At 35.4% G+C, this 22,038-nt stretch overlaps 2 protein-coding genes across 3 annotated transcripts in view; both read right to left on the reverse strand.

Moving 5' to 3' along the window:
* stc (nuclear transcription factor, X-box binding stc) overlaps positions 1–3,069 on the reverse strand; it is a 29,343-nt gene extending 26,274 nt beyond the window's left edge. Inside the window, exons 1-2 of one of the 2 annotated variants that reach the window (XM_067093926.1) lie at positions 2,988–3,069; positions 55–1,225 (exon numbers count right to left, since the gene is read on the reverse strand). In XM_067093926.1, the coding sequence (XP_066950027.1) occupies positions 55–1,216 (1,162 nt within the window). In that variant the 5' untranslated portion in view covers positions 1,217–1,225; positions 2,988–3,069. Of the gene's footprint in view, positions 1–54; positions 1,226–2,750 lie in introns of both variants that reach the window. The other variant, XM_067093927.1, reaches the window with a different exon arrangement.
* Positions 3,070–7,494: 4,425 nt separating this feature from the next.
* On the reverse strand, positions 7,495–21,195 carry LOC136832662 (syntaxin-1A-like). The gene is made up of 7 exons (XM_067093951.1): positions 21,066–21,195; positions 19,293–19,454; positions 18,124–18,253; positions 17,106–17,270; positions 16,292–16,473; positions 15,333–15,539; positions 7,495–12,175 (listed from the first exon to the last, which is right to left on the reverse strand). Exons 2-7 carry the CDS (start codon positions 19,434–19,436, stop codon positions 12,167–12,169), a joined length of 837 nt encoding a protein of 278 aa, XP_066950052.1. The 5' UTR covers positions 19,437–19,454; positions 21,066–21,195; the 3' UTR covers positions 7,495–12,166.
* Positions 21,196–22,038: the final 843 nt, after the last annotated feature.

A 22,038-nucleotide genomic window follows, 5' to 3' on the forward strand; every position in this document is an offset into this window, starting at 1 on the left:
CAGCTAGGTGCTGCCAGTATAGAAGCTTATTCTAACATAAACACAGTACTTTACCTCCAGCTGAAGTCTTTGCCCATTTTTTTATGCATCCAAGATGGAAGCAATTGTAACAACTGGGGCATGACCAAATTGCCTGCGGCTGCTTGATGCGATCGCAGCATACCATGCACTCGTAAAGACCACGTGACAGCTGCTCTATTAAGCCCTCGCTTCGACTGATGGGTGTAACTTCCGGTGCAGCTTTACTTTCTGAATCGACATTGCTCCACTGTTGCTTGTTACTGGCACCATTTCGTTCCTTGACTGGTTTTGTGGCTTTGTTGACCTGCTGCTCATCTTGACATTCTGTCTTTACTTGGCGATTTTTCCATTCTTTCCCCTGTTTCTCTTCTATGTAATCCCTCTGCTGGCCCCAACCTCCGTTTCTTGCTCGTCCTGGCCGCTTCCTGCTTACTCCTCTCATTCGGGCAACACTCGAGCTTTCTTCAACTTGAGGGGGTGCATTAGAGCTCTCTGAGCTGGCGCCAATGTTCAAATTCCTCATAAATGCGGCCGTTTCTGCGAGGGCACTGTCCCTACCAGCACGCTTCAGTTCGTCATTATTGACCTCGTCTTGGAAGTCACCACTGTCTGGCCTGCCAGTGTAATTACCACCACTTCCTCCTGCCCCTCCCCCCCTGTCACCCCCATATGGTCGCCGTCTCCCACCTCTTCGGCCTCTGTTTGGACCTCCGGTCCCCCGCCCTCGGGCACCTCCTCTTCCCCTGCTGGTATTATTATTCCCACCCACATTTTCATTCGGGACGTCATTACCAGCAAAAATATTCTCTTTGGGAAACGTTCTTCTTCCGGCATTCTGGGGAATATTACCATCGTTAACCCCTGTGTTATAATTCCTATCCATTTCACTTACATGATTATGTATGGTCGCACTCACGTCAAAACTGCCGTAACTCTTGTCCATCTGCGGCATCCTGTTTGGAACACTATAGCTATTTGCGTATCCCCAGTTTGGCCTCGCAGGCGCAGACGCATTGCTGTACAGATCGCTGTACTGTATAGGAGGCTGCATGTAGCCGTTAAAGGGGGGTGGCGGTGGGAAGTTTGGTACAGAACACATTGGATAAGGGGGTGGTGGGTGTGCCAGATACCCCATCCCCTGGGAATGGTGTCTGATGGCACCACGGCCACATCCTCCCCAGCCACCTTCAGCCATCCTTGTGACCTGGAAATCAGAATAAAAAAAAAAATAACAATAAAATAAGACGAAACAAGCAGTGCATTTGCAACTCTACAAAAATATAACTTAAAATATGTATTTATAAGAATGATTTTAATGTAAACTTAAAAATAAATATCAACTTTTATCTGAAAGTGATCAGTATTTTTACTGACGGCACTACTAACCTACAGGGCAGCTACAAGGACAAATGAGAATGTTGTTTGCAGTGGGCATTAAGTATAAATATTTGTGTTCGTGCACCTAGGAAAAATCTCTGGAGTTCATTACACCTCCAACAGCTTCTTCTCCACTAGGGACCACTTTGTCACCCTAGGTTAGGTTAGGAGGTCCAATACCACTAGTCTAAAAAAAAAAAAACGATAGGCCTATGCCACGTATTTACTTATTTAAAGGGAACATAGGTGATACTGCTGAATAGAATAGCTTCAAGAAAGGGGAGTCTAAGAGTGGTAAAGGCATCTCTCCCCCCCTCCTTCTCCTCTAGGACAGGTCAAGGCACAGCACCCTAGGATACGATAGGTTAAGATACATCTCTGCTGAAAAGCAGCATGTCTTTGACCAACTTGAAAGCAGGCCGTAACCTGTGGAAGAAAGCACGGGTAATTCTACAGAAGTGCTCCATATTGGAATACAGTACAAGATTTAGGGCACAGGCCAGGCGCTGGAACCTATGAGGTTGTTCCATGCTGAAAGGGAAATTGAGAGTAAAAAGGTTTGAAAGGTGTAACTGAAGGAAAACCTTGCAGTTGCACTATGAATCAATTGTTAGGAGAGGTTGGACAAAAGATGGAAGAAAGAGAATGTGAATGGGAGTACTGTACAGTAAAAAGAATGAAAGGGGTTGCAGCAGCTAGGGGCCGAAGGGGCGCACCTTGCAACATGTACTGACAGCATTACACCACCCACAGTGAAGAACTCCATATGGAGATAGAGTACTGTCTATTTATTAACATTTTTCAATTGAACAATATGGAAAAGGGTGTGTAGGCCATAATGCAATGGCCTACAGGCAAGATAATTTGAAATATTCAGCGTCTTTTATTTCTTTACGTTCTTCTGCGAGGGGCTGGTACTATACACAGCGCCATACGGACCTTTCCTGTAGAATTAACGAAAGCGAATTTGACTCTTCCACAGATTTACTGAAACATCTGCAAAAGCAAAAACAAGCTCCGTGCACTTCAACAATTTCATTAACCCTAAGGCACAGTCTAACTCTCGACAATTGGGCCTAAGGTGTAGTTTAATCCTTGAGAAATTACTTAGCCCTAGGGGATAGCCTAACTCACTTTAAAGCCAACCATATTGACCTAGCCTAACCTCATCCCATCTAAAGACTCTAAGGGCATCAAGTGTAATCTATACCAGCTAAAAAATGCCCACGAAAAAACATGGCACTTTAGGGTTACGGCTGGCGTAACCTAGCCTAACTTGAGCCTATCGACCATATGGCAACGAAAACCCAGACTTAAAAGAAAAAAAAAACCCTAAAATAAAATAGACCTACTTTACTCCGATGACGTCACAATGACCTGGGTCATCATCTCTTGACCTGACAGATGAATGACGGCGAGGCTAAACGGTAACAGGTCAGAGACGTCACATCTTCGTTACTTTGTTGGTTAACCGACAGTGACCTCGATTAACCACAAAGGTCAACGAATACCTCCTTAACTGACCTTATTCGAGGTCAAAAGTATAAGTAAAAGGGGGGAAATATATAAGAGTATTTGCGAGAACTTACTGAAGGATGTCACCCTCGAAAGCTCTGCGGAAAAGAGCGGCGTTTGTGACGGAACGGTTTTAGTAATGGTTCTTACTTCACGTGATGCAAGAATTGTTTTTTTGGTTGTTTTTAGGTGTTGTTTCTTATCTATTGAATTGTCTGTCTATCGGACCTTTGAAATATGCTCTGACTTTTGAAGTGTGTGGTCGATAGTATAGGTGGAAAAGAATTTATATTTAAAAAATAAAAACCTAACAAAAGAAACCGGTCAGGAATTATGTTGTGCTGTTGCTGTCTTGTTTTTTATTATCTATGGGTTTTTAATGTTTATTTGGCCTTTGAACTATGTTCTTATCTTTGAAGTACGTGATGTATGGTACAGGAGGAAAAGAATTTGTATCTTTAAAAAAAATGAAAAAACCTAACAGCATCAACCGGTCCGGAATTATGTTGCATGTTGCTGTTGTTTTTTTTATTATCTATCGGCTTTTAATGTCTATCTGACCTTTGAACCATGTTCTGATTGACTAATTTAAAGATTTTAGGCATATATGCCAAGCACTATGAACTATGTTCTGACCTTTGAAGTAAGTGGTGTATAGCATAGCTGGAAAAGAATTTATGTTTAATTAAAAAAAAAAAACTTACGAAACCGGTCAGGATTTGTGTTTCTTTTCTTTGAGGGCTCTCAGAGAGAGAGAGAGAGAGAGAGAGAGAGAGAGAGAGAGAGAGAGAGAGAGAGAGAGAGAGAGAGAGAGAGAGAGAGAGAGATATTGTTTTATCTCCAAGGCTGAAGTTTTAAGGGGTAACTAAAATTCACAAGTATGAGGGAGGCAAAAGTTTTAAGATGAAAACAATAAATCCTACTCAACTAATTAATTTATTCATCCCTAAGCCAACAACGATTCAGCCTATCTCATCTATTCTAGATCTACAGTGAAACTACAGAAGTAACATTAAATCAGTATAAATTAGTAAATTCAAAAGTTGACTTTTTGTAAGTTCTACAATGAGGTTCAGTGGATTTTTTTTATTTAGTTAATTTTGGTTTGGGGTTTCAATAAGCCATTATTTCCAAATTCCAGTGCCACTTTGAATCCTGTGAATATTTTTAGTGTATTAATAACTAGATTTAAAAAATCAGTTATAAGAAGAATTTACTTGCTTTGAATAACCATCTCAACACAAGCAAATGTTAAAACTAACTGCAATTACCCATGAACCAGACAGATGCAATGTTGATGCTTATCAAGTGCATTTTGAATCCTACAAATATTATTTTTACCTTTGTTGTTTTCCCTTCTCATAGATTCTATAATGGAAAAAGTTGTTGGAGATGAAAGGAAACTTGACTGAAGTACAATAATCAGATAATGATATTATGAATAGTAAACAGGGGCGTCATTTAGGGGTTGCTGGGGGTGGGGCAACTGACCCCCAAGACTCAAGTTGCCCCCCCAAGCCTCAACTTTCCGCCCCCTCATCCCACCAAGCCCCAAGAAGTAACAGCAGCTGGTTTTCCATTACTCCTACCGAAATTCAAACGTGTCATCACATTAAGTTATATTTGTCTGTCTATCTATCTATTTTATGTGCTTCAAAAAGCACATAAAATAGCTCAAAATAAAAAAACCCCAGGTGATTAGGCTCGTTTCGCTTGCCAAACCGCCTTCACCCCCCCATAAAAAATCTGAAATGACGCACCTGTTAGTAAAACACCACTTGATTTAAAAAAGCTTACGTAACAGAGCTAGAGAGGTGGGACTAAGGATAAATAAAAAAAAAAAAAACACAGAAGCAATGCAGGCAGGTTATGCAAACGGGATAGAATAACACAAGGCTGATTTTTGGAATAAAGCTTTAAGAGGAATTTTAGCAGTCAGATGGCAGCAGAGTGAAAAATGATGCCATATAGAGCCTCTTCTATAGGGTTGTTACAGGAGAGATACATTTTCCATATTTATAGGAGGGATACATTTTCCACAATTTACCCTATTTTCCTGTTTATCCACTACTTTTATGGTATATACTCCCATTATTTTCCTTTTACTGTCATTGTTCATTCTCCTTATTCCTCTATTCCAAGTTGTTGTTTTAGTTTATGCAAGAGTTTAAAAACTGAAAATGTTTAGGAAAAAGGATCCAGCGTTTAAGAAGGCAGGCCTACAGATTCATCAAGTTAGGAGGATCTTTTTCATTAAATAAAAAATAAATCTTTCAGTGCTGTTAACCTGAATGGATGATAAGCCACCAAGATTCTACTTGAATCACTGCCTTCCAAAGTGTGCTGCTTGCTGCAGATTAAGATGCTTATTCCTAGCTTCATTCTGCTTTTCCTCCCTGGAGCTGATTCTTACCTGGAATGACCAAAAACCACTGTCAACTTGTCCCTCAGTAATCAATCAGAAGCTATCAATATTAATATTACCTGCAATTTGATTGTTTGTGGCTGCTTGCTTAATTCAGGGAACTGTTCTTATCCACAGCTTGATGTCAGTTAACAGAAATTGTACGATGTCTCACCAACACAAAACAAGAGACAGACCTTGCATCCTGGTCAGGCATGTTTATTGTGCTTCATCCTTTCCCCAATTCTGTACGCAGCAACAGTAATATAAATACTACTTTTAGACATGATAACTCAATAATCTTGCTTTACTTTTATGACCCTGACAATTATACATAGCAGTACCAATATTAAATTGGATTATTCCTGACACGACACAACAATTCTAAAACCTCTAAAATAAAAGAGTCTAAGACCTTTTAAACCCATTGGAAATTGTGGCTATGAAGTTCATCTTGACACAAGTGTGACTTTTGACCATGATAACCATGTGGCTCTTGTTGTCATACCTAAAATGGATGGGAGTTGGTGGACCATTTCTTGATATTAATGTATTATTGCATTTTTAACAGACAGCTTGCAAAGATTGGTTGTTGACAGGCACTATGGAATGCACTCTGGCATTCCCTGAGGTAGCATTATTGGCCCATTACTAATATACATAAGATATGGGATTTGGTCTTAAAAAAACTATTTACTTTTGCAGACGATGTTACTCTCACTACATTGATCACATTTCCTGAGTATAGCCTTGTGTTTGAAGATTCTCATACCAGAGATTTAGATAAAATTAGTGCTTGGTGCAAATTGTGAGGGATGGAACTGAAGCCTCTCAAAACTCTAAATATGACTGTTAGCAGAAGTAGGGAAATGGATCCCCTTTGCATCAAAATTCTTTAATTCTTTGATTCTTCCATGTTTTGAGTATTGTGACCCTGTTTGGTCTTCTACAGCTGACTTGCATCCTGAATTGAAGAAAAACTTGAGTTCTATGAAATTTCTTATCCTTGATCTAGGTATTAAACTCTGGCACCATTGTTCAATTAGGTCACTGTACAGGCTGTATAAGGTACTGCATAATTCTCATCATCCATTGCATTCAAATCTTCCCAGATTATCCCATTCACCATGTACTGATTAAACCACTGGGAACATAACTACAGTATATATTATACATACTACATGTCAGCAGCAAATGTAACATTTTTTTATGAGACATAGACTGTGTCCCTTTAATAGCCTGAAAGAGAAACAGTAAACACTGAGTACAGAATAAAACATAAATCACTAAATAGAATTCAATTTAATTTGCTTTCTCTCCCTGGAGTTACTCATGTAACTGTGAACTGAACAGATTTTTTGTGAGTGTTTTGTATACCTTGCATTCTTCTGAGATCATTGGAAGGAGCTGGTTAATCACAATTGCTGTTTCACTTCATTGTTATAAAAATGTATTGGAGGTATGATGCTTGTAGGGACACAGGTGATAATGATGCATCTATATATTAGCTTTGGTTAAAGAACTCAGAATAATGTCTGAATCTTCACAAATCCTGGATTAACCAGACAACTAAAAGGATTAATTTGGCACATAGTAAATTCAAGCTTTACATTTTGAAACATTCTGAAATTTATCTTTTCAACATTTTTTCAAGGCTTGTGCTTTTAAATTAAGTTTAACTAGTACTCGGTCCAACTGCACATACTGTATGTGCAACAAATGAATATCAGTCATGGAGCAGCCAGTTACAAGGTTGCCAATACTCATAAGATGAGTGTGGGGTACAAGTGAGTACAATGAACAATGTACCCTAGCCACAAGCTCCATGGAATACAAAGGCCAATGACCTTCTTTAATGTTATTGAGATAACAACAGTAAGAAATCTAGTTGGTAAACTTGAAGCTTTGGCTAGGCTATCAACTATTAATAGCAGAGGCCATAAAAAAAGAATGGACTACATACTTATCAATACCAAGTCCTTGCTCCCTAAAAAAAGGACAAAGGAGCACTCTAGAACACTATAAAATACAGTACATGATTTTATTAAGATGATTTAAGCAATTATGCCAAAGTTACTAAGTTCACAAAACTATCTGCTACACTGTCTGGGCTTATAAAAAAAATAGACTGCCTATGAACACTGACAAATCAATAAAATGGTAAATAATACAGATGAAAAGTTTGGAATTTTATATATATTACAGTATATAGTACTGCATTAGATAACAATTATTAAGAACTTTAATAAATTAATACAGGGTTAAATAAGATAGCTGAAAATAAAGGGCATTTTCATAACAAAATTCATCTTGAACTAAAGGTGTATGAATTAAGAAAAAACTTCAAGGCATAATCCATAAGCACCTTACCATAATATTTCAAAAATTGATCATAGTATTTGTAAAGATAACTAACAATAAACAAGGAAATGGAAATCAACACAAAGTTAACCCTTACTGCACCTTTAAAATAAAGATGAACATGAAATTTTCCACCTTCAGTGTATAATTCATGTTGGATGAACACCATTGGTCAAAAAAATACAAAACTACTCATAAATGCTGCTACCGAATTTTCAACTTACAAAAATAGATTTACATCTTTGCATGACAGAATACAAATTGTTCAAGATATTATCATTAGAGTCTGAACCTCAAGTAACAGCGTACCGAGAACAAGCACTTATTCTTGAGCCGACAGTAAAAGATAGTATTAGGGATACTGATATGCAATTAATATAAGAACAGCCTGCAATGGAACGTGATCTCATTGACAATAGCGAGATTATTACTCTGTTAAACTAATCAACCACTTATAAGAAATTGTGAACTTATACTAAAATCTAAAATTGTGATCTTGATTTGAGCATTTTAGGGCCAACTTGTTTAAAAAGCATTTTCTTCTGTATCTACAAACGGAGGATAATTTTCCTTACCTTAATCTCATTCTTCCTAATTAGTTTTATTTCCTAAATAACAAAAACCCCAAAACAATGTTTCTGACTCTTCACAAAACCTGGATCTTTGGAGGTTTACCCCTTGAAAACTTTTTCTATAATCTTCGTTAATGATTCAGTCTAGCAGATATTGCCTTCCTAAAGCATAATGGTAATCAGACTTCGCTTATATTAAGGATGGAGTTATATTCCAAGTGGTAAAAGCCTATGTCCACATTCTACTTCAAATATTTTTGGCTATTAACTAAACTGAATACCCTTTATTTCACACAGAACAACATCAACTATATTATTACACACAGAAATTGATAAATAAAAAGCAAAATTAAATACTTTTAAAGTCCCTGTTATCCAAACACTTTGTTTATCATCATATTATGAACTAGTTTGATACGACCAATACATTACATTTCTAGGCTCTCATACAACTCTTCCCAAGGATTTGTTCTTACACGAAAGGTGTAAATAGGAGCAGACAAAGTTTAAGTTGGAAAGCTCAGTGGGATGAGACCACAGGCAACTGATGAAAAGTAAAGGACAAGAAAGCAATCCAGGTGGAGGCCAAGGGGATGCCCCATATAACTTTTGACAGCCTCCAGCATCCAGGATGTACTGCGCCACACCTTCCTGCGTTTGCTACACCTCTAGTTGGTCTAAACGCCTTAGGACTTATGGGAATCTGGTTACTATAAACAGTTCAATAGCAGACTGTAAGTAATAAAATACTCCACAGTTTGTTTGTTTCGTGCATTTTCATGTTAACTATAGTTACTGGACCCTCTAATCAATATAACCCTCACTCATCTTCATTTCCGATTGGTATATAACTGTATCCAGAATTAAGGATGTACTTGATAAGTCTCTAATTGGAATTTCATAAATAGTTTAACACACCACAAACACAAGATGTATTTAATAAGCCTCTAATTGGAAATTCATATATAGTTTATCACACCACAAACAGAGTAATCCATAAACAGATACAGGCATTTATGAAGTTGGAAAATAAGGCCCTAAATAAGTTTGTAGTGGAATGGAGTTCCAGAGTATTTCTCCTTCGGATCTGAAAGAAATCTGACACCGAGTCTAGCAGAATGTCTTTGCTGTTACTATGCACTCACATACATATATCACTGAATATAAACACTAAACTTGGAAGATATCTCGCATGTTAAGGAAAAACCTCAACTTTTTTTGGGACTCAAGTTTCAACTTCAGTTTTCCTTACTTTCCTCTTGGTACATGGATGAAATGAGTATCTCATATATAAAATGTACTTTCTTTACCAAAAACTCCTAAAGCCATGTAATACATTCTTTCTGTTTGTAGAACATCTGCCAAAACCATTTATGAAATGAGCCATTTAAGACAAAAACAGCTGAGAAAGCTCATTAAAAACAGAAAACCCAACTAGGGATTAAACTGTGAAGAAAAAGTGGTCTTAGTACCAATAATTATGCTATGAATATTACTTTTTATGTAGTTGCATTACATTTTGTTTGTCTAAAGAACACTTCCCTGTAATTCTAGAACCGTGGTTAGAAATGCGTAATTGGGCTTACAGTATGTGCGTACTACAAAATGGTATTATAGTGTTAGTAACACTTTAAAAGTAATAATTATAACAATTTGGACTCAGAATTAAATGTCTAGAGTTCCTACAACTGCATGGGACCTAACTATAAATATTGAATGAATTTTGTGTATTTTGTGAGCATTAATTAGGTCTCCTAAACTATACTGAATGAATTTTGTGCATTTTGTGAGCATTAGTTAGGTCTCCTAAGCTATCTTATGATGGTGTATTTGCTAGGCTACTGTCTTGGGGTAATGCAATTAGAAGATGAATGTATGACACTGAATAATACATACAAACGATAGATTAGTACATGCTACTGATTACATGGGATTATTGTATGTGCTTTGGATGCTGGCTGTGGGGTATGGTGAACACTACGCAATCAGGTTTTTACTTTATTGAAAAGCTAGATCCATAAAACTTTTCCCAAGTTGAGATTCTACGGCACCTACCAAATAAGCTTTAGAAATGCAATTCATAGAGGAGCAAAGTCAGATTGGAAGGAGACTCATATGCAAGATGCAAAGATTTGTAGCATACATAAAGTACGATTTCAAAATGTTTGCAGAATAAATTGTTCGGATGTTTAAATAATGTATCAATCTGCATTTCTCAGTTAGCAAACATACATTTGGTCTTTCAGAGTACAGTAACTACAACAGAAGAATAATTATTATCATTTCTTTGCAGGGTAACTAATTTGTTATTTAATTTGCAGCCTTTTAACCACACAATTGAGCTGCTGAGAAGACACTAATCTACAGTAGCTGACTTAATGAAAATGCAGACAAATTCTATGAATGAATCTAACCCAAGGACAGCATGCCCCGCTGTTATCTGAGGTTCTGACTAGTTGTTGACAATTCTTTATTAATTTTAAACAAGTAAGTTATTCAGTGTCAACTGCAAGTACATAACTGATTATTACCATTTAGACGCCTGATGGAAAACTAGTACTGTGCAACATGAGTCCGCAGTAAGGTTATGTAATCTTCACTTAGCAAAACGATAGATGAAACACAATGATATATCCCAAAATACTATCAGGAGTACTTGACAGCTTAATGCCATAGGCAAAAATGATACTGTACTTATATTTAATGGTGTGAAATGAGTTTTGGCATAGTAATTTGACTATTGTGCTTCAGACACACCAAAATAAAATGTTTTGCTTGAGTTTAAAATGGACCTAATTTTTTAGAAATGGCTAGGTGAATACATAAATATGACTAATTCTCCAGTAACCTTTTTCAGGGTCTCTGTAACAATTCACAGTGATGTAGGAATTTAAAATAGTTCTAGGTTTACAGGTATCAAACCAAGAGTGTCAAATGTTTATTTGTAATGTACGCAAAATTGAACAGTTGATGATCATAGCACTGAATCAATGTAAAGACACAGGATGCCTATAAAATGTATAATGAAAGAATCCCTACTCATGTTTAAGATAAGATGGATCTTACCTCGTCCAAAAGCGTATCACAGTAACATGTATGAATAATAAAACCCAAGAGTATATATAGCTCAAGAATGCTTAATATTTCAGCATTAAGGTAGCTGTCATAACTCCCCATCTTCCTCCCACGTATGGGAGACGTTTTCATTCTGATCATTCTTATATTTAAGATCTCTGAAAGAGGTCTTCAGTTACTTGGCATAAGTAATCCTAGAAAAACTCCTATGGCCTCCATTATAACTGCCTAGTATTTAATTTTTTTACAGTGAATATTGCACAAAAATTTGGCAGTGAAGCTGCAAATGTCTTCATCCCTGTTCTAACAGGCTGCAAAAAATATGCATTAAGTAGTGACTCACATTACAGTGGTTGTGACGTCTTATAATCTATAGGCACTGTGACTAAAGCTTAATTCATTGCAAAACTTCACATTTCAAAAGCACCTTCAAATATGTTAATTGCATAGTGCAAATACAAAAGTGATTCAGTTACTTATATAAAGAGTTATCATATGAATTACTGTACTACTGTCAATGATCCAGTCATGTTCACTGATTATGAATAATTGAGCTGAAACATCCCAGAAATCAATCTGTGGGAGTAAAAATGAAAAGGCACACCATACCAGTATCAACACAATAAAGAATATGCAGGATTTACTAAATTTACCTTTGTTTATATATCAGACTTGAACTCAATGACAAAAATCATTATCTGTGAAGGCACCAAATGACTTGCATGTGATATGCCTGAAAATTAAGAGAGTCCTTGGACGGCATTTTACAGGCATAACCTGTGTCGACAGGTGAGAAGGCCTCGTGGGTGGTATGCTCAAGAAGTAACCATACAAGTTCCGTCTACAAAAACTGTAGAGAAAAAAAAATACATGAGTGATAGGAAATTGATTGATATCCTGTAAAATTTATCCAAAATTTCATTTAATAATTGAGTATATTTTAAATCCTCTATCCTCTTGACAATTCTGCACAAACTCAGAATGATTAAGATGAAAGAAAATTTTGTAAAATAACAGGCACGTGAAGAAGACAATTACAGATATAAAAGCATAAATACAGTATATGGGAATGGCACCAGTTTGTACATGAGATGATCTGATAATATGGTAAGGGGAACTTTCCCAAAAATAAAAATACTATGAAATACAATACTGAGAGAGTCTACTCTTGCAATCACTCTACAGAAACTCCTAGAAAGAAAAGCTGATGTAATGTTCAAGGAAACAGGATCAAACTTAATATTCTTTTCATGCATACAGAACTGTATATTCATCATAAGAGGTCTAATTGAATAATAAAAGAAGAAGGAAAACTAATAAATATATATTATATATTATCAGGCATTAAAACTAATTTTAAAATATATAAATTTATATATACTACACTAATATCACATGAGAATATCTACTAATGATGTCCTGTGACTGGGAGAAACTAACGCAGCTAATAACCAATAATATACAGTATTTAATCATGTTAATTAAGCTCTAGACAAGATGATAGCAATACTAAAGCTGATTTCATTAAATTGTATTGTATATACAAAAGCATTATTTATTGATTTCAATAGACAGTATAATGCCGGTTGCTACAAGGTCTCCATAAATCTAAATGAACTTACCTCATACTTTATAGAACTATTGTGATGCAGTTCAAATTGATCAAACATATATTAAATTAACAGATTAGGCTTAAAGAAGGAATAATTCGAAGACCAATCAATCAGGATCTGATCTAAACACAGACTTGTAAGTCATGGTCATTCAACACCATTTGGTTAAAAAATTGACAGAACATATGCCAATCTCTGATTAAAACATGGGAAATATCCAACTTCCTTCAAAAATCATATTTGTTCTCCTGGACTATTTTCCCCTACCAACTCATTCATGACCTTGCCATGCCATAATCTGGTTTCTCTTTCACAGCTGATCCTTACAGATTCCACGATAATAAGCTGTGCCATGACATTTCTGGTGGATATCATGCTGTGTGTGTGTGAAATATAAATGACAAATGGCCATTCTAGCTACTTTTATGCTCTTTATTTTTCTACTGAAGGGCTTATAGTTTTCAGTTTCTGATTGTTCCCAAACTCTGTCCACCTTTCATGTCAGTGATTAAACTATATTTGAAGATAGTTTCTTCAAGTCATTAAGAGGAATGTATATTTCATAGGAAGTTATGGATGATACAGCCACTTTAGCTGCCCAAACCTAACTTTTCATTCTCCACATTAAAAGTTATATAAAAATAATTTTAAAGGTTTTTTGTATACAGTATATATATATATGAAGGCCAACCAGTCCTGCACATTTTGTACCTTATCCTGAATTGGCATTAACAGTCAAAAAGCAAGAAATACACTTCTTGGATCTGTGAAAAAGTTCTGACCTTCTTAGGGCTAAAAATATATTTTATTGCTCTATGTACTGTGCATAGATCAAAATGTTTTATTTAAGAAGGATAGAAAACATTTCTTCAGCAATGAACTCTCCATCACTTCTATGATCTACACATGGCTTAAAAACATGCACTGCAAGAGCAACTAACATTTGTGACATCAGCAGATATTCAAAACATGCTGTTATATGATGTTGATTGCTAATATATTCTAAATTAAAAAATAACAAATATTTATCCGAGTATCTTATGAACTCATACATCAACTAGAGGTTTAACAGATATTAATATTAAAAATAAAAAGCACAGTGTGCACTGCAAATCATTGTACTGACATGCAAAAGGTTTGCTGGTAGTACAGATGCCCATAACATGCAGAGAAAATGTGAGTATCAACAAAAAGAAACAATGGTAAAAATAAGAAATGACTGGTAAAATAAGACAATAAAAAGACTAAATAAAAGACATTTACCTTTAGATAGAAATTTAACATTTTACAATTACAAGGGTAAGTTATTAGTAAGTTTTAGACAAGAGAAAGATGATTAAACCATAATATCACTAGATATTTCACGAAAGACATAAAGGAGAGATTATAAGTATATGTTAAAAGATAAGTTAGAATTCTTTAAAAAGCTTTTTTTACACAAAACCATCCTTTATAACTAACGCTGCCTCATTTGCATGCCTTCACAAAAAAATACACCTTCTATTTCCCAAAAATAACTGGAAAAAGATCATACGCTGCCTTGTTAGTGGTAAGGCTACCACTTTCAGTTGTGTTGGTCTAGAACCTCCTTTTGTGTATGGTCTAGCTATGGGTACAAGATGAGAGTGAGGCTGGGAGATGGGTAATTGTGTAAAGCCAGTTCCCAGATTATGAATGAGATTCGTTCTCTTATGTCTTAAGTCAAATTTGTACGCCAGTTAGAACATGTACTGTTTTGTACTGTCCGTCAGTCTAATGTTTGTCTTGATATATTACGCAATTCACCTTTCCCTGCTTTTACAACACTTAAAATGACCATTCCAAATATGCTAAAACATTTTATTTTAATAACAATAACTGACAATAGCAATAACAGTAATAACCACAGATAAAATCTTTGTGTGGGCACTATATACACTAGTGTTATGTGGACTTGAAAATTGCACTTACGGTACTAATTTTTAGATACAATTTTCAAGGGAAAATTAGAAGCAACAATCGACTATGAGCATCCAAGAATAAAACTGCCGACGGCAAAACAGACACATGAAAGGTGAGGTTCTTGCCTATGTGGAACAGGTCTGAGGCTGTGCAAGTACCTTGCTGCTAACCAGCAGCAAACACTCTTCTTCTAGATGTTATTTGGCAATTGAGTTTTTTGATTTGCAAAGACTTACAAATGAGGCAGTGATATAAATTATGGGTTTGTACAACAAGCGTAAAATACTAAAATGAATAAGTGAGGAAGAGATAAAACTGAAAAAGCTAACACAAAAAGCCACCTTAGTAACTATATTGTAATTAAGCTACCGGAATGAACATATAAAACCTTCAGAACCGACAAACCTTGAGAAGCAAAAGCAAACATGACAAAAAAAATCAACATTCACATACTGAGAAAATGATAACGAGTACGACGATAAGGAGAGCCACTCCTGCAATTATAGCACATATGAATTTTTTCTTCATTGCTTTGTTCTTGTTGATTAATGCTTGTCCCAACTGTTCCTTTGCACCTGTAGCCTTTTCCTGGGCCACAAAAACATAGTTTTCTATTCTATTGATGCTTTCACCCTGTTGCTGAACATGCATTGCTATGTCCTGTTGAAGAATCAACTGTTGTAATCACACATTCATTTCTAAAGTCTCATTAGTTATAAAATTTATTTTCAAAAATTTTTTTCAATGCACTGCCCATATTTATAATTAGCTCTTTTTGTGACATGAAAACTTAATGGTCTCAGAGGTCAATGTCCTATTTAAAAGAGAGGAAGATAATGGCATGCAGCTATTGATCTGCTAACTGCAAAGCAAAAAACTGCATTGTATGTCATAGGTTTGCAATGGAAAAATTTAGTTGAAAAAAATAATTGTTTCATTACAAACACATTACTGTATTTATAACTGGCCTAAAAGAGGATCTCTCACAACCTAAGCTAAAAGGGCCTCTTTTAATTTCGTTATTAAGAATATTTACCTTTGCATACATCAATTAAAGCTTAAGTCTATTCAAGAAAATTACTTATACCTACTATTACATATGAAATTTGTTTAGAAATCTCTTATTCAATCCATTCACAGTGGATCAGAAAGAGGAACATACACCAACCACAGTTTTGAGGAATTAAATAATGAATAAAGTCAATCATAGAAAAATTCTATAATACATATTTACAAACTCATAATTTCTTACACACAATTTTCCTATTACTACTGTACAGTCAGATCTATGTACATGACTGGGTTGTGTTCCTTTGTGACTGACTGTAAAGGGAAGCAGTGATTATCTTTACATCTGAAGGAAGTGATAGTAACTAACCAACTCACCCCATCTGTATTTTCTACTACCTTACCTGAAATAATTGCCATAGTTCCGTTATAGATTTCTCTAATTTTATGACAGCCTCGTGCCGTTCCTGAAGATCGTGGAGCTGTTGCCGCGCTATCTGCGTTTCCTGGATTATGTTTTGAGTGAATATTTCAGTTGACTGGTCAAGCAGACTGTCCAGTTCACTTTCATTTATACCACACTGACCTATTGGTGTAAAAGGTATCGTAAATCAACAGAGTACAGTGTAAGGATTCCAAAGTATTTTGAAAAAGATGCTGTATGTCATACAAACTCATTCATGGGTATAAACATTTGCTAAATTTTTAGAACAGAATACTCACTGTCATACACCCCTAGAGAAAGATTGATTTGGAAATAACAAAAGAACGAATTACTAGCAAATATTTTCAGATATTAAGAGACCTATATAATAATAATAAATTGTAAAGTATTTATCTATTAATTCTAAATAAACCTGTAAAGTTAAAGACAAATATAAACACAAAGTTTGAAGGAGGACATTTTGTAAGTAAATTTGCTGATGAATATAGCATAAATCACAGAACTGCAAAATCTATTATTTAGTAATTGGTGGTATCTACAATAATGCCACTAAAAATTTCCCTAAACATGATACTACCTGGTGTTGTCAAGCAAATTTTTTAAACTTAAGTACAGTATCCAATATCATCCATATAAAAGTGCAATATTTTTATCTAATCTGGAAAAAACATCAATAGTACCCTCAATAGTTCTGCAGTCAGGAGGATAATAAAAAAAATAGGAATCCAAATTTCAACGCCAAAACACTGCTTCCTCTGAATACTCATTCTCACCTGTAATGATGAGTTCTTTTCTTACATACTGACGATGTCTCTCCTGTGTCTCAGCCTGGGTCACTGAGAGTTCTTGGAACACTAAGGTGAGGTGATGAATGAGTGAGAAATGATGAGTTGATGCTGCGTGCTGAACTACACCTGAACTTTTGCACCCTTTTGCTTGATCTGAAAAAAGAATTGGAATTGAATTTGATTATACAGTTTAAGCATAGGCCAAGCGCTGGGACCTATCAGGTTATTCAGCGCTGAAAGGGAAACTGACAGTAAGAAGGTTTTAAAGGTGTAACAGGAGGAAAATCTTGCAGTTGAACTATGAAACGACTGTTAGGACAGGGTGGAAAGTCAGATGGAAGAAAGAGAATATGAACGGAGGTATAGTGAGAGGAACGAAAGAGGTTGCAGCTAGGGGCTGAAGGGAAGCTGCAAAGAACCTTAAGTAATGCCTACTGTGCACCACATGAGGTTGCACTGATGGCACTACTCCCTTAAGGAGCTGAAAAATGAAGACCTACACAGTTATCTTTGTAAACATATTTGGTACATGGCACAGAAATGTTCAAGTTAAAAAAATATATAAAACATAACTGAGTTCATTCAGAACATTTAAATCAACTCCTATTTTATATAAGCTTTGATTGGATACCAGTGATAGTCTGCTTGGGGGCGGGTACCAGTAGGTGGCAGCCCAGATTGGGTATGCTACCCTATGGAAGAAAAGATTGTTATTGATTTCCTGAGACATTTCATAAATGCTAAAGGAAAATGTTTGCTTAAAGGATTTCTCCTGGCAAATAAAGATATCCAGCAGACTACATAATGATTCCTCTTTCAACAATGACTATTCCTAAGCTATATATCCTTTAAAAAGCATTATGCAGGAATAAAATAAGATTTATGCATGTATGAATATATTTTCTTCATGAAGCAGAAAGAGGAGGCTAAAATAATTAAAGCATACACTACACACATACTACAGTATTTACCTGATGACAAACAAAATATGAAATTTGAGACCTTACCTCTTCCAACTGCGCCCGGATTTTCCTTGCATCTGTTTTTAAATTTGCAAACCCATCTTCTAGTTTAGCTCTGTTGTCATGTTCATGTATTAAACTTCTCAATTCCATGACTGTCTCCTTCATATCCTGTGCAAACAAAAACCAAGATGTAGTACAGTATATCAAACATAAAAATCTTTTAATATTATGGTTAATTTTCCTACAATCATCACAATATTAATAATGATAAATTTTATCATTATTAAATTCTTGCTTATATGAATATTGTTGTTCACTGGCTTTATTTACTATTTTATAATACCAATTTCAATTATAACCACAAATATCACTCTTAGGAAGGAGACCCTTTTTTATGGAGGTTTTTAAATCATTTGGCAAGTTTCATTAAAAGTTTTTTGGAAAGTTTACCTAAAAATCTTAATTAAATAAGCTGGATTTATTTCATAAAGGAATTATTCTTTTTTTCCCTGTAATTTCTTCTTCTGTGGATTAATGTTAATCCTGAGTTATCTGATAACCAGGACCCAGTAAGTTGTCCATCAGAGGCTGTGGCCAACTGGTTCTGCTGCCTTTTATGAAATTGTGCCATGAAAAATAAAACATTGTTTTTTGCCAAAATAAAATGGAAATATAAACTATAACTCATGAAAAAACCTATACCAAGCAGTACCTTATATAAGTAAGTGAAGTGATAAATGAAGATGAAAAAAAAATTTTGATTTTAGCTATGCTTCATCTTCTACTAATACTATACTGTCACAAATCCAGTTGAAGTTAAAGCTTTTGTGAGGGGAAGTCTTATTTATGTTTTCTTTTTCTGGTTAAACTTTTCTTTTTTTATTACAAATCCAAAGTTCACTTGATAAATATCTGTAGAGATCTCTCTTTACTGCAAACAGATGTGCAGTTTTCTTTCATGTTCAATTCTGAAGGTATTTTAGTGTGACACAGATAAACCTACGCAGGAAATGAAATAATGATGATTATGAGTTAGGCTAAGTCTACAATGACTGGAGGATTCCTTATATGCTGCATGTAAACATCCTGACTTGTTTTTAAAGCATACATAAGAACCTGTAAATAAAACATTAATTTCTTGACTTTGTAGTTCACATCATCGTCAAAATTCAACATGCATAAAAACAAAAAGAGAGAAAATACAAACCTTTAACTTTGTATAGAGTGGGCCAATCTTATCCAAAAGATCCAATAGCTGTTTCTGCTCCTCACCACCATCAACAGTAATTGTAACCACTTCACTGTCAAGGCCAGCTTTGTCTCGAAACTCTTTCAGCCTATCGTGGACCATCTTGGCTTACTATTTTTTCTGTAAAAATATCAAACTCTTGGAATCAAATAGTAAATACTGTATGTCTCACCACTAAGGTTCGGTAAGGGCTGTGATGTTTATAATTTCAACCAAACTGTTTCAGATAACATTGTATAGTAATATATATAGTGCTTATACTGTTAATAACTGTAGTCTGCAACCTGGAGGTTGCAATAGTTGAGAATCTTAGATGTTATATTTCTCAATGGAGGTAGAACAGCACCCAATATAACAGCAAATTCTGAGTTACAAACATCTGCTAAATTTGGAAAAGGTAAAACCTTGGGAATCGAAGAATGAGGTTAAAAGATGGCACAGGCGTAGTATATTGTTACTGTTCTTGATGAGGATAAAGGCATTGCACTTGCTCTATAATTTTAGGGAAAGATGAAAGAAATAGGGCTAAGAATCTGATATGGAGTTAAAAAATTACTCTATGTAGCAGAAACATGCGCACTAGCATGGAAAATGTAGATTTTGAAAAGGTATGATCATTGAATGTCAAAATTCATGGCCAAAGTATGGTGGGAAGGCTGTATTTCAAATGGAGAATTGGTGGACAGATATAGTACTGTACCAAGAGGTTGAAAAAGGGTAGAAATCGCACAGATTGAAATGAATAGTACAAGTGAGGAAAAGTAATGAACATCTGGTCAGAAAACAGTAGAAGTATTTAAGGAGGCAGTTGGATGAAGACTGATAGGAATGCACAGGAAATCATGGCGAAAGGGGACAAATGAAGATCTAGACCTGGACACAAACACCTTGTCTCGAGAATCATAAAGCTCTCAAACTTCAGGTCTCTGATCGACGGATTACGAGTCTTCCCCCATAAACTCAGGAGCGAAGCAGAATGCAAATTTGTTCCATCTATACCCAGTTGAACACATTATAAAAGACAATGAAACTAACCTATTCACATCACTGATACAAAGAGGCTTAGCCACAACAGTCTCGGGGGTCAGGTATGATCTGGCGTCCTAAGTTAGGTTAGGTTAGGAGTGTTTGGCTTGTAGACTACTGTACACACTACTAATGCTTTTGAATCATAAGCCTTCTTTCCTCAGAGAACCCACCCCTAAAACTGTGCTGCTCCACTCGGAACATAATGGGACGGGGTGCCATTATTGTTAAATAGCCTGGTAGCCTAATAGGCTATGGTGTAGGGGTTACTATGGGCTAAATTAATCAAAAGCTGCCCATAGAAATGATTATAGGGGTTATAGTAAGACCTAGCACATTCAACAGTTACATCGTAAAGAGGCCAAGCCTGTCAGAAAACCCATAGACTAGCATAGGTCTACAATAAAAGGTGTTATTGTACATGCCTATTTATCAATCAGTCGAATCACGAGTTACAGGGGTTAAAACATTACAGTAATTACAGTTCAGTAGCCTATATAATCATTTAGGCAACCCTTTCTGCCTACCGATGTCCAACCCCTACAGAACAAAGAATCGCCTACAGTGGGCCGTGCATACCTTAGGCCTACTAAAAGCAATATAAAACTGCCCTACGCCAATATATAATTAAAAAATACATTCCTGTAAAATTCACATGACATTATAATTTACGATGTTTTGTTATAAACCTTAAGGAATATTTACCTAGGGACAATCTGTCAAAAACTTCTTGAATCTTTCTGGCTTCCAAGACGAGATAAACTTCCGTGAACGAAAGTAAATATTACACTTCGTCACAGTTCCACTGCATGCCATTTGTTTCGTTCGTTTAACCAACGAACAACGTATAATGACCTAATACACAATGCAATGTGTAACTATTCGATGTGATAGTTTATTATAAGATTTAAACAATTGGACAAGATCTCAGTCTATATAAACTGAATTTTCACTTCTTTATTTCGTTTGCAAAACAACAAAAACAAATCAAAAGAATAATTGTTAAACACAAGAACCAAAATAGGCTACAATGCAATTACAATTTACAATTATCTTGATATAGAATATACAGCTGTATAACAACTATTTTTTTCCTATATACGTTTACATTAGTCATCCGGTTACGTACGGATTCCGCTCGGAACTGTGACAACGGACATGACTCTTACCTAGAGAATTAGGAAAAAAAGTCTTAAGAAGTTTAAAATAATGTATATAAAGTATATTATTATCTTGATATAGACTATACAGCTGTATAACAACTATTTTTTTTCCTATATACGTCTACATTAGTCATCCGGTTACGTACGGATTCCGCTCGGAACTGTGACAGCGGACATGACTCTTACCTAGAGAATTAGGAAAAAAAAAAGTCTTAAGAAGTTTAAAATAATGGATATAAAGTATATTACTGTCGGAAGACACGATAGATAAATGGTCTATCTTTATTGTAAAGAGAAGGAGAAAGGACAGAATATTTATTTGTTGGTAAAATTAAAAAGATTTATTATAAAATTTCGGAGATTTTTAGTTAATGGGGTAAATGTAATGAGAGAAATTTAAAGAAGTATTTCTTATACTTACAATAAATGATTAAACTGGGTGTCCGAGTGTGGTAATCTTAATCATAATTTGATATATAGTTAGTAAATATAAGCTAGAGTAAGATTAGGGTAAA

This window comes from Macrobrachium rosenbergii, chromosome 50, assembly GCF_040412425.1.
Source record: "Macrobrachium rosenbergii isolate ZJJX-2024 chromosome 50, ASM4041242v1, whole genome shotgun sequence".
NCBI classification, from domain to species: Eukaryota; Metazoa; Arthropoda; class Malacostraca; order Decapoda; family Palaemonidae; genus Macrobrachium; species Macrobrachium rosenbergii.